Source organism: Anomaloglossus baeobatrachus, chromosome 3, assembly GCF_048569485.1.
Source record: "Anomaloglossus baeobatrachus isolate aAnoBae1 chromosome 3, aAnoBae1.hap1, whole genome shotgun sequence".
Classification (NCBI taxonomy): domain Eukaryota; kingdom Metazoa; phylum Chordata; class Amphibia; order Anura; family Aromobatidae; genus Anomaloglossus; species Anomaloglossus baeobatrachus.
The window spans coordinates 122,906,683-122,920,013 of NC_134355.1; the positions used below are offsets into that span (position 1 = coordinate 122,906,683).

The 13,331-nt window shown below is 45.6% G+C and overlaps 1 protein-coding gene across 1 annotated transcript in view; it reads right to left on the reverse strand.

Annotated features, from left to right (window-relative positions):
- ACSS1 (acyl-CoA synthetase short chain family member 1) overlaps positions 1-13,331 on the reverse strand; it is a 171,042-nt gene that overhangs the window by 60,698 nt on the left and 97,013 nt on the right. Inside the window, exons 9-10 of the mRNA XM_075339418.1 lie at positions 8,957-9,069; positions 3,520-3,646 (exon numbers count right to left, since the gene is read on the reverse strand). Of these exons, the coding sequence (XP_075195533.1) occupies positions 3,520-3,646; positions 8,957-9,069 (240 nt within the window). The remainder of the gene's footprint in view (positions 1-3,519; positions 3,647-8,956; positions 9,070-13,331) is intronic.

The following is a 13,331-nucleotide window of genomic DNA, read 5'->3' on the forward strand; positions in this document are numbered from 1 at the left end:
ATTGATCAAAGGTTTGGACACACTCATTCATGCAATAGTTCTCCTTGTTCTTACTGGAATGTGTATATTGTAGAATTAGACTGAAGGCCGCAAAACCGCAAAGGGTCATATATGAAAACAAGGAGTAAATAAACATGAGTGAAACAAATCAGAATTTGTGTTAAAGGTTCCTGAAAGTACTCCTCTTTTACTCTGATGACAGCTTTACTTCACTTTGGCATTCTCTTAAGTAGCTTCATCAGTTGTCAGCTGGCTTCTAACAGTCTTGAAGGAGCTCCCAAAGGAACACAGCACTTAATTGGCTGCTTTGCCTTTACTTTGCGATCCAGCTCATCTCAAACCATTTCAATTGGTTTAGGTCAGGTGATTAAGGTGGCCATGTCATCTGACACAGCACCATCGCTCTCCCTCTTAGGCTATGTGTCCACGGTAGAAGGTACCTGCGGATTTTTCTGCCTGAAAATCCGCGACTTTCACGGCAAATCCGCACCCGCGGATTTGCCGCGGATTTGCCGCGGATTTTGATGCGGATTTTTTTTTCCCCATTCAAAACCAAAAATCCGCACCAAATCTGCACCAAACAATTGACATGCTGCAGATTTTTCCGGATCAAAATCCGCGGCAAATCCGCAGCGGAAAAATCCGCAGCATGGACACAGGATTTCCAAAATGCCATTGAAATGGCTTGGAAGTGCCGCTGCTGCAGATTTTCGGGAAATCCGCAGCAAATCCGCGGCAAAATCCGCGCAAAATCCGCGCAAAATCCGCAGCGTGGGCACATAGCCTTAGACACATAGCCTTTACATAGCCTGAAATTGTGCTTTTGGTCATTGTCTTGTTCCAAAAAAAATGATGGTTCAACTAAGTGCAAACCATATTGGATGGGATCGCATGTCATTGCAGAATACTGTGGAAGCCATGCAAATTAACTGTACCTTGATTTTAGAAAAAAAATCAGTGCTACCAGCAAAGCACCCCCACCATCACACCTCATCTTCCATGATTCACAGTAGTTACCTCACATGCAAAAAAAACACTTGCTCACTTTTTATGCATTTCACAAAGACAGGTGGTACAAAAAAATCTTGTGTTGATAGGACCAATCAAGTCGCTTCTTGTCTTCAGTCCTCAGTAGTGACGTCTTTGCAGCTATTCAGCATAAAGGTCTACTTCATGCAGGCTCCTCTAGACAGCTGATGTTAAATGTCTGTTACTTGATGTCTGTGCATCAATTATGAGGGCTGTTATCTGTGGCATTGGTGGATTCAGACAGAAGAGGACCTCTGTGCGAGAACAACATAGGGCCCTTTGACGTCCAATAGCTCATCATAATGCAGAATTCTACTTGCTTTGGAGGTGGAACTGGGCCCTCTTACCTCTCGGGCCCAATGATATGGGGTGCAATGTTAGTCCGCCTCCACGTGATGCACCCTGGGTAACGCTAAAGGACTAACAATCTTGATGACTAAACAATCAAATTATATCTAGATTTCCTGGTCAGTATATCTTACATCATACCAATGATATGTCTGTGTGACGCCCTGGGCAAGCCAGTGGCCACAGGTCATAACACCACCACACCCTACACCCCAGTTAGGAACATCAAGGCTACCAAAATCCTTGTTGCCTTCCTCCAGGGTTGATGTTCACACCAGGGGGTGGGCCAGGCAGTTGGCTCCGCCCACTGAGGAGTTCACAGCCCTGGAGGCGGGAGGAACCAGGCAGTTCAAGTTAGGGGAGTAAAGTAGAAGGAAGTAGTAGTGGAGCTAACGAGAAAAGCTGAAGTGACAGAAAAGTGACAGTAGTAAAGCCTGAAGTTGGTCCGGGTGTGTGCCCCGGGCTGTGACAGCAAGGTCAGAAGACGGCGGTGATAGTCCGCAGGGGTGACTGCTCGGAGGTTGCTGGAAGGACCGCGGACGGGTAGTGGCCCGGCGGTCTGGAGCAGTATATGAAGAACAGTCAGCACCAGGGCAGGGGCCTTTCGGATCCCGGCAAGGCTAGGAGTCGCCATAATTTGCCAAATCCGTCAGTGAAGGGGACGTCTGTCTCCAAACAACCAAGTCCCGATTGAAGGCAACAGTCCAACCGTAACGGAGAGACACCGCCACCTCCAGGGCACCAGTTTCTCAGGGCCAGCGCCTGCGGGCAAAGTAGGGCTCCTCCGGCCCATATCCAAGTCGGGGAGCGGGTTACCGGTGGGAACCCATCGCAACCATCATCAACTTAGGTGCAGGACAGAGGGACCGTCACCGTCACCTACTGGGGAAAGCAAGTGCAGTCGTCCGTGGGAACCGTCTTTCCAGCCGTGTGTTTTACCAAAAACTGTGTCAACGTCTCAGGCTGAGTGAGTACCACAGTGCCGCAAGGCACAGCGCTGCCCCCCGCGTCCCTGCACCCCACCAAGCCCTGCATCACCCACCTAATCACTGGGCCCCGGGATCACCAAACCCTACCCACGGAGGGGCAACACAACAACTGGCTGCTCCATACCATCCTTCCCGGGATCCCCATACAGAGCAGCGGTGGTGTCAGCAAATCACCACAACCGTGGGTGGCGTCACGGACAATAACCAATCCCCACACCCAAAAACCCCCTTTCACTCACGGGCGAGGAGCGCCCTTAGAGTCCCCGGGATCCGGCCCATCGCTCGAGCCATCGAGCAGCAGCAGGCCGCAGCAGCCGCGGCAGCCGGACTCGAGCAGTGGGAGAGCGCGGTGTCCCCTCCTCCGCCCGCGACATCTGCTTCTGATCTGAGATACTGGCAATTTGCATTTTCTGAGGTTGGTAACTCTGATAAACTTATCCTCTGCAGCAGAAGTCATTCTTGGTCTTACTTACCTGGGGCGGTTTTCATGATAGTCGATTTCTTTTAACATCTGATGGTTTTTTTAGCAATTTTCCAGAATGATGGAGTTTCATGTCTTCAAATAATGATATTATTTCTCGTTTCTTAATTGAGTGATTCTTGCCATATTCTGGCATAGAACAGATGAGGAATAAGGCTCAGCTCTGTATATCCATATTGTCTCTTCAAGACACACCTGATGGTCAAAAACACTTTCTAAAGGCTGGTGATGCCACAGATGAAATCTTGACGAGGCGTCCTTGTGCAGTGGATTTTGATGAAGCTGCTTGAGAGTATGCCAAGGAGGTGTAAAGCTGTCAGCAGAGTAAAACTGAAGTACTTTAAGAAACCTAAGTTTGAACATTCATTTTAGTTTGTTTCACACGTGTTTCTTTATTCCTTGTTTCCATGTGTTTCTTCATAGTTGCAGTTTTACTCCTTTCATTCTGAATCTACAATATCTACATTCCAGTAAGTACAAGAATAATCACTGTATGAACAGGTATGTCCAGACTTGTGATTGGTATTGTATATGTTAAATGACTGCTTTATTTTACATTATCTAACTGTTCACAACAAATAAAAACTGCACTTTGAGACTATAACAATTACAAAATATATATGGGAGATACTAAAAATATATTTAACTTATGAGAAACACTGCGGCTATTACCTGGATATGTCTTGAAATACGCATCTATAAATCTCTGGTGGTCTCCGTATATGGTGCGGGCCATACCAGGCCATGGTTGGGCAATACAGAGTGCACCGGACACATCACCACCTTCAATGACCTTGCCCTGGTAACAGAAATTAATTATATTACAACTGATCAAACTCTATGATGGTATCTAATCTATTTGAAAATATTCATCTATGGCAAAAATGTATTGTAATGTTAAAATATCAAAATGGTCTAATCATATACATTGTATAAATCCGTATCTGATATGAAGAATTAGCTCGGGTAGGCAATGACAGGTACGCAGAAAAGAGATACACACAGGTTTTCAGTCTAAGGGTACCGTCACACTTTAGCGATGCTCCAGCAATCCCACCAGCGATCGGATCTGGTCAGGATCGCTGGTGCGTTGCTACATGGTCGCTGGTGAGCTGTCAATCAGGCAGATCTCACCAGCGACCAGTGACCAGCCCCCAGCCAGCAGCGACGTGGAAGCGATGCTGCGCTTGCAGGGAGCCGGCGTCTGGAAGCTGCGGACACTGGTAACCACGGTAAACATTGGGTTGCGATGCTGCGCTTGGTAACTAAGGTAAATATCGGGTAACCAAGCAAAGCACTTTGCTTGGTTACCCGATATTTACCTTGGTTACCAGCGCACACCGCTTAGCGCTGGCTCCCTGCACTACTAGCCAAATTACACATCGGGTTAATAAGCAAACTGCTTTGCTTATTTACCCGATGTGTACTCCGGCTACGTGTGCAGGGAGCAGGGAGCCGGCGCTGGCAGCCTCAGAGCGGTGTACGCTAGTAACCAAGGTAAATATCGGGTAACCAAGCAAAGGGCTTCACTTGGTTACCCGATATTTACCCTGGTTACAGCTTACCGCAGCTGCCAGAAGCCGGCTCTCTGCACATTCAGATCGTTGCTCTCTCGCTGTCAAACACAGCGATGTGTGCTTCACAGCGGGAGAGCAACGTCCAAAAAATGAACCAGCACTGTGTGTAACGAGCAGCGATTTCACAGCAGGGGCCAAATCGCTGCTCAGTGTCACACACAGCGAGATCGCTAATGATGTCACTGGTGCGTCACAAAAACTGTGACTCAGCAGCGATCTCGCTATGTGAGAAGTACCCCTAACTCAGTGTTTTAATCTCACTGATAGCAAAGTAAATAAACACACAGTCCTAAGGTCCAGTCACACTAAGCAACTTACCAGCGATCCCAACAACGATAGGGATCGCTGGTAAGTTGCTAGGAGGTTGCTGGTGAGATGTCACACTGCGACGCTCCAGCGATCCCACCAGCAACCTGACCTGGCAGGGATCGCTGGAGCGTGGCTACACGAGTTGCTGGTGAGCTCACCAGTGACCAGCCCCCAGTTTCCTAGTTACAGCACACATCAGGTTAATTAACCTGATGTGTGCTGCAGCTAAATGTGCACAGAGCAGGGAGCAGCGCACAATGCTTAGCGCTGGCTCCTTGCTCTCCTAGTTACAGCACACATCGGGTTAATTACCTGATGTGTGCTGCAGCTACATGTGCACAGAGCAGGAGCCGGCACTGACAGTGAGAGCGGAGGAGGCTGGTATCAAAGGTAAATATCGGGTAACCAAGGACAGGGCTTCTTGGTTACCCGATGTTTACATTGGTTACCAGCCTCCGCAGAAGCTGGCTCCCTGCTGCCTGCACATTAGTTGTTGCTGTCTCGCTGTCACACACAGCGATCTGTGCTTCACAGCAGGACAGCAACAACTAAAAAATGGCCCAGGACATTCAGCAACAACCAACGACCTCACAGCAGGGGCCAGGTTGTTGCTGGATGTCACACACAGCAACATCACTAGCAACGTCACAAAAGTTGTTCGTTACCAGCGATGTTGCTAGCGATGTTGCTTAGTGTGACGGGGCCTTTACATCAGACAGGAATTCAAAGCAAAGGTCCAGCTTATCAAACATTCTTGATTAGTGCCCGGATGAGTCAGTTCAGTCAGGTATGATGTTTCCAAAAACACACTTCAGCTTTTTAGCCAAAACATCAACAAGCCAACCCATGTTACTTAAACTGAGTGTTTTATCATTAGGACATTATCATTGCTGTGACTTGCTGGCTCAAGCCATGTTGTCCAACTCTGTCCTCTTTTTAAGATTAGCAGCTTACTGTCTATAGACATTGTATATAGAGAGCTTGATGTGGGCGAGGGCAGCTTTTTCAGCTATGCTGAGCGGCTAAATCTATGAACTCTGATTGTATCAGAACTAGTGATGAGCAAGCACTACAATGCTCGGGTCAGAGTGTCCGATCTACTCAATACAAGTACCAAGCACCCGAGCATGGTAGTGCTCGCTCACAACAAGTCATAACTGCTAAACCCAGTTATCTAAGTGATATATTGTTGGATTCAATGTCTCTTTGCCTACATTACGCTGCTCTCAGACAAAATCAGCTGACAGATTCCCTTTAAGAAGAACCACCCAATGACATCTGATTGATAGCCAGTCTGCAGAATTAGGGCTTAAGGCCCCGTCACATGCGACGATATATCGTGCGATCGCATGAGCGATCGCACCCGCCCCGTCGTTTGTGCGTCACGGACAATTAGTTGCCCGTGGCGCACAATGTCATTAACCCCGTCACATGTACTACCTCTCTAACGACGTCGCTGTGGGCGGCGAACATCCTCTTCCTGAAGGGGGAAGGACGTTCGGCGTCACAGCGACGTCACACAGTGGCCTCCCAATAGAAGCAGAGGGGCGGAGGTGAGCGGGACGTAACATCCCGCCCACCTCCTTCCTTCCACATTGCCGGCGGCCGCAGGTAAACTGTGTTCGTCGTTCCCGGGGTGTCACACGTAGCAATGTGTGCTGCCTCGGGAACGATGAACAACCGGCACGCAGAAGGAGGAACGACATTATGAAAATCAACGACGTGTCAACGAGCAACGATAAGGTGAGTATTTTTGCTCGTTAACAGTCGTTCGGAGATGTCACACGCTATGATATCTCTAACGATGCCGGATGTGCGTCATAAATTCCGTGACCCAGCCGACATATCGTTAGATATATCGCAGCATGTGACGGGGCCTTAAGTAGCACAGATGTACGAAAAGAAGGAAACACAATAGAAACAAAGTTATATTCAGCGTCGGTCTGGCCCAGTGGGATACAGGATGATGCCCGATGGGAACCCGAACAGAATGTACAAGTGATCTGCTGATAACTGGTCTTCAGCAGTTTAAAACTGGCATGACGTCACTGCCATGCACCACACACTGTGTCGGTGAGAGGAATCAGCAAGAGGATGCCACTTGGGAACAGGAGCAAGGAGAGTATGTGTTGTTTTTATTTTCTGGGTTTTTTTCTACACAGTTGGTACATAGGAGGCTATATGGTGCCTAATACTGTGTATAGCGGGTTAATACTGTCTATAGGGCACTATGTGTGGCTCATACTGCATATAGGGGCTAATACTGTCTACAGGGGACAATTTTGGGGCTCATGCTGTATAAAGGTGGGCTATGTGTGGGTTCATACTGGATATAGGGGGAGTTGCTATGTTTGGGCACATGTTGTCTATAGGGGAGCTATGCATGGGGTTATTCTGTACATAGGATAGCTATGTAAAGGCTCATACTATATATAGAGGAGCAATGTATGGACTCATACTGTATATAGGGGAGCTGTGTGTAGGCTCATGATGTATATAGGTGAGCTGTGTGTGGGATCATGCTGTATATAGAAGAGCTGTGCGTGGGGTTATGCTGTACATAGGGTAGCTATGTGAAGGCTCATACTGTATATAGGGGAGCTATGTTTGGGCACATGCTGTCTATAGGGGAGCTATGCGAGGGGTTATGCTGTACATGGGGTAGCTATGTGAAGGCTCATACTGTATATAGAAAAGCAATGTGTGGGCTCATACTGTATATAGGGGAGCTGTGTGTAGGCTCATGATGTACAGTATATAGGTGAGCTGTGTGTGGGCTCATACTGTATATAGGGGAGCTGTGCGTTGGCTCATGCTGTATATAGAGAGGCTGTGTGTAGGTTTATGCTGTATAAAATGGGGCTGTGTGTGGGCTCATGATGTAAATGGGGTTGTGTGGGCTCATGCTGTATATAGGGGGGATACGTGTGGGCTTATGCTATATATGGGGGCTGTGTGTAGGCTCATCCTGTAGATAGGAGGGTTGTGTACGGATCATGTGTAGATGGGTGCTGTGAGAATCATGCTGTATATATGGGGCTGTGTGGGAATCATATTGTATATAGGGAGCCTGTATGGAGATCATACTGTATATAGGGAGCTGTGTGAGGTCATGCTATATATGGGGGTGTCAGCATACTTATTTTGCTCAATATTAAGTGGCACAATTAATATTAATATTCAATATTTATAAAATATTATGAATATGTTAATATTAATATTGAGAAAAAATAATTTCAGGATACGGATTTGATCGCTCATGTTGCCCCTAGGAAAAATTCATTGCCCACCCCAAATACACTATGCACTATGTACAAAGCTCCTGTCTATAATGGTGGTACTATTAGTGTTATTAATATTGTTATTTTTATTCATGATCAGTATTGTATTATTCGGTCACTATGTGTTGGTGGTATTATGTGGTCTGGTCATGATGTGGTGTTATTTGTCCCTTGTATGTGACATTATTAGTCTTAGTATAGTGTATTTTGTTAAGTATGGAGGTCATTTGTTCTCTCTAATATTAAATAGGAGAAGGTTCTTTCTTTCCATTAGCAATTAAATACTTAGAAGTTAAACCCCTCTTTGCCCTGTGACTGTTATACAGCCGCAGAAATGCACTTACAGGGGTTCTCCTGTGAAAACAAGTGATCACCTTTCCACAGGATAAAATATAGCTTATTCATCGGTGGCTGCTGAGATTGCACCGATCATCAGCATGGGGAACTTTTAACCCCATTAGACTGTGGGTCATGTTCGACTCAACCATTGATCCATTCCTTTACTCAGTGGCTGAGAGCGCTGTACTTGTTTTTTTCTTGCAACCCCCAAGAGAATGACTAGAGCTGCGGTCATATATATGACCTGCTGCTGCATTTTAAAATAGGGATAAAAGTGCCTTGTCAGGGATAAAAGTTTCCTATTCTTTCAATTGGTGTGGTTTCCAGTGATCGGATTCCACCTATTAATAAGTTATCACCAATTCTATGGATCAATGATAACTTGTTTTCACCAGAGAACGTATTTAATGCAAACTACCACAATAGTACATCCCAGTTATGGTATGTGCACAGTAGATGAGCAGGAGCCGCCTGTATTTTACTGTCAACGCTCAATAATAATGGTGTACAGATTAGAGTGGGACCCTAGAGTCAATTTCTCAAGACACTCCAGTCTGACCCTGGTTATATTTGTCAATGATAGTCTTGAGGTGCATCACTTACGTTTTCATTTAGAAGTGTGGGTCTTATCCCAAAGAAAGGTCTCATAGCCATTGCTGGGGTGATCTCAGCATCATGCTCTGAAGGACGAGGTGCAATACAGATGCCTCCAGTTTCTGTAAAACATGATGACAATGATTGGTTTAACATTACAATCTGGAGATAGATATGGTACATGAAATCTGTTCTTGTTTCGGGAAAGTTAAGATCCAACAAGAAATATTGAATCAAAATTTATCAACCCTAAAGTTGAACTCTCATTTAGGGCTCGTATAAACAGCCATTCAATTCGGTCAGATGTTGGATCACAATGCATGGACAGGCCACGACTCTCCCATCTATCTCTTTTTTCAGATATTCCTATAGCAGTAATCCAATACCAGAGTTCCCTTAATCACTGTTAGCATTTTAGAGTGCAGCTGTATGTGTTGTGTAGTTATTTTATGTTTTCAGCTAGCACCAGTCAGTCTTTTTGATATATTTGTAGTGCATTTCTTTCTGATTGAGCACTCCGCCCTGTAACCAGGCTGTGTTCATTCCCCTTTATAGCTTGATTCTAGCTGCCCAGACATGTAGGTTTTTAACCCAGGTAGAGGCATTTCAGTTAGGGTCCCAGTACATTGAGCTATACCAGGGGTCTCAAACTCGGCTGGGTGTATGGGCCGCACAGAGGAAAAAAATTATTTGGGGGGCCGCATTCTTTGCAGGACAAAGTGACATTTTTATTGGTACCATATATTTTATATATATATATATATATATATATATATATATATATATATATATATATATATATATATCTATCTATATATATATATATATATATATATATATATATATATTATTTATTTTTTTACACACCTTGGGATCACTGATTTTCAACATGATCATTATAGCAAACCAAACGTGCACATTCTTTGTTTAAATATAAACTTTTTTTTTTTTTTACATTTTATCCCTTTCTTGTAACTAATAGTCTTACAATTAGCACTATATAGAAATTTTGACCAATATCTTTTAGTAATGTTCCCCATATTGTTGTAACGTGCCCATCCTTGTCCCCTTGTAGTATTGTGCCCCATCCTAGTCCCCATCCCACAGTAATGTGCTCATCCTTGTCCCCATCCTAAAGTAATGTTCCCCATCCTTGTCCCCATTTTGCAGTAATGTGCTCATCCTTGTCCCCTTGTAGTTATGTGCCCCATCCTAGTCCCCATCCCACAGTAATGTGTTCATCCTTGTCCCCATCCTAAAGTAATGTTCCCCATCCTTGTCCCCATCCTATAGTAATGTGTTCATCCTTGTCCCCATCCTATAGTAATGTGTTCATCCTTATCCCCATCCTATAGTAATGTGTTCATCCTTGTCCCCATCCTATAGTAATGTGTTCATCCTTATCCCCATCCTATAGTAATGTGTTCATCCTTGTCCCCATACTATAGTAATGTCCCCCATCTTATAGTAATGTTCCCCATCCTTGTCCCCTTGTAGCAATGTCCCCATCCTATAGTACTGTCCCCATTCTATAGTAATGTGCCCATCCTTTAGTAATGTGCCAACCTTGTCCCCACCCTATAGTAATGTCCCCAGCATTATCCCTATTCTATAGTAATGTGCCCATCCTAGTCCCCTTGTAGTAATGTCCCTATCCTACAGTAATGTGCCCACCTTGTCCCCATCCTGTAGTAATGTCCCCATCCTATAGTACTGTGCCCACCTTGTCCCCATCCTATAGTAATGTCCCCAGCCTTGTCCCCATCCTATAGTCATGTGCCCATCCTAGTCCCTATCCTATAGTAATGTGCCCATCCTAGTCCATATCCTATAGTAATGTGTTCATCCTTGTCCCCATCCTATAGTAATGTGTTCATCCTTGTCCCCATCCTATAGTAATGTGTTCATCCTTGTCCCCATCCTATAGTAATGTCCCCCATCTTATAGTAATGTTCCCCATCCTTGTCCCCTTGTAGCAATGTCCCCATCCTATAGTACTGTCCCCATTCTATAATAATGTGCACATCCTTTAGTAATGTGCCAACCTTGTCCCCACCCTATAGTAATGTCCCCAGCATTATCCCTATTCTATAGTAATATTCCCATCCTTGTCCCCTTATAGTAATGTCCCTATCCTGCAGTAATGTGCCCACCTTGTCCCCATCCTGTAGTAATGTCCCCATCCTATAGTACTGTGCCCACCTTGTTCCCATCCTATAGTAATGTCCCCAGCCTTGTCCCCATCCTATAGTCATGTGCCTATCCTAGTCCCTATCCTATAGTAATGTGCCCATCCTAGTCCCTATCCTATAGTAATGTGCCCATCCTAGTCCCTATCCTTTAGTAATGTGCCCATCCTAGTCCCTATCCTAATGTCCCCATACTATAGTAATAATGTCCCCATCCAATAGTATTGTGCCCATCCTTGTAATGTCCCAATCCTATAGTAATGTCCCCAGCCTTATCCCCATCTCATAGTAATGTGCGCACTTTGTCCCCATCCTGTAGTAATGAGTCAGAAGCTCCACTCACCTTCCACATACCTTCCACACATGCCGGAGTGAAGCTGAGGGGGCGGTCTCCGGCCCAGATCCACAGTGATTGGAGATCGGTCACAAGGCCGGTCTCTCCAATCAGAGCTGGGGGCAGGTGAAACACAGGTCACCCAGCTCCAGCCAATGATCAGGGCTACAGCTGCCCTGATCTTGGCTGGATTTCAATGTTTCAGCGATTTTCAATGGCTGAAACATTAGTTGCTGTGATTGGCTGACGAACGCCGCTCAGCCAATCACAGCCTCCGTAGGTCCGGGGAGGAGACACCACCCCTCCTGAGGTCCCCTCCTCCCCGAATCTAAGGTATTTGCAGCCATCGCAGAAACCGGGGCCGCGATTTCACCATGACGTACTGGGTATGTCATGGGTCCTTAGTATCAGAGAGCCGTAACGTACCCAGTACGTCATAGGTCGCTAAGGGGATAACGTCCAACACACACAAACACACCATTCTTCTCACCTGTCCCGCGCCCCCTCCGCTGCCTCATCTCTGCTTTGTGCGGCCTCCAGGCCCGTGCCCCCGGTCACTATCGCGGCAGCTGCAGTGTCACTGTCAGTGATTTATGTGAGATGATTGTATTGCCGGCGCGAGAGCGGAGCGCCAGCAACACATTCATCTGACATAAAGTGCAGACAGTGGCTGCAGCCTCTGCACCTGCCGCGATTGTGACCAGGGGCACGGGCCTGGTGGCCGCACGAACTACCCTGAGGGGCCGCATGCGGCCCGCGGGCCGCGTGTTTGAGACCCCTGAGCTATACCTTTTCGCTGGTTACAGGCTCACATGCATTGGCCAATACATAAGCTAAATATCTCTTTTTCAAGTATTCCTATGCCAGTAATGCAATATCAGAGTTCCCTTATTCATTGCTAGCATTTTAGAGTGCAGTTATATGTATTTTGTTGTTATTGTGAACAGTTAAGCAAGTTGAAAATGAAGTGATCTCTAAAAACCATAAAGTTAGAGATGAAACATTTCTTTTTTATATTAGGCAAAAATAAATAAAAGTATTTTCATCTTACATTTCAAAAATTACAAAAGAAAAATGGGCCAATGCAAACGTTTGGGCATCCTTGGAGATTTGTGTGCTCAGATAACTTTGACCAAGGTTTCAGACCTTAATTAGCTTGCTAGGGTTACAACTTGTTCATTATCATCATCAGGAAAGGCAGGTGATGCAAATTTCACAGCTTTATAAAAACCCAGCCTCCTCTAACCTTGTGCCAAAAAACAGCAGCCATGGGTTCTTCTAAAGGCCCCATTACACACAGAGATACATCTTTGGCAGATCTGTGGTTGCAGTGAAATCTTGGACATATTGTTCCATTTGTACACAGCCACAAACCTGGCACTGATTGTCCACAATTTCACTGCAACCACAGATATGCCGCAGATTTATCTCTGTGTGTGACAGGGCCTTAAGAAGCTGCCTAGCACTCTGAAAATGAAGATGGTGAAGGGCCACAAAGCAGGAGAGCATTTTCAAGTTGCCCTTTCCTCAGTTTGAAATGTAATTAAGAAATGACAGCTAACAGGAATAGTGAAGGTCAAGATAAGGCCTGGAAGACAAAGCAAAATTCCTGTTAAAACTGATTATAGGATTGCTAGAAAGACCAATCAGAACCCCCGCTTGATTGCAATAGACCTTCAGGAAGATTTAGCAACTCTGGAGTTGTGGTACATTATTCTGCTATTCAGAGACACCTGCACAAATATGGCCTTCATAGCAGTATGCAAAGAAGTATACACAGAAGCATGCAAAAGAACATCTAAACAAGCCTGATGCATTTTGGAAACAAGTCCTGTGGACCGATGAGATTAAAATAGAACTC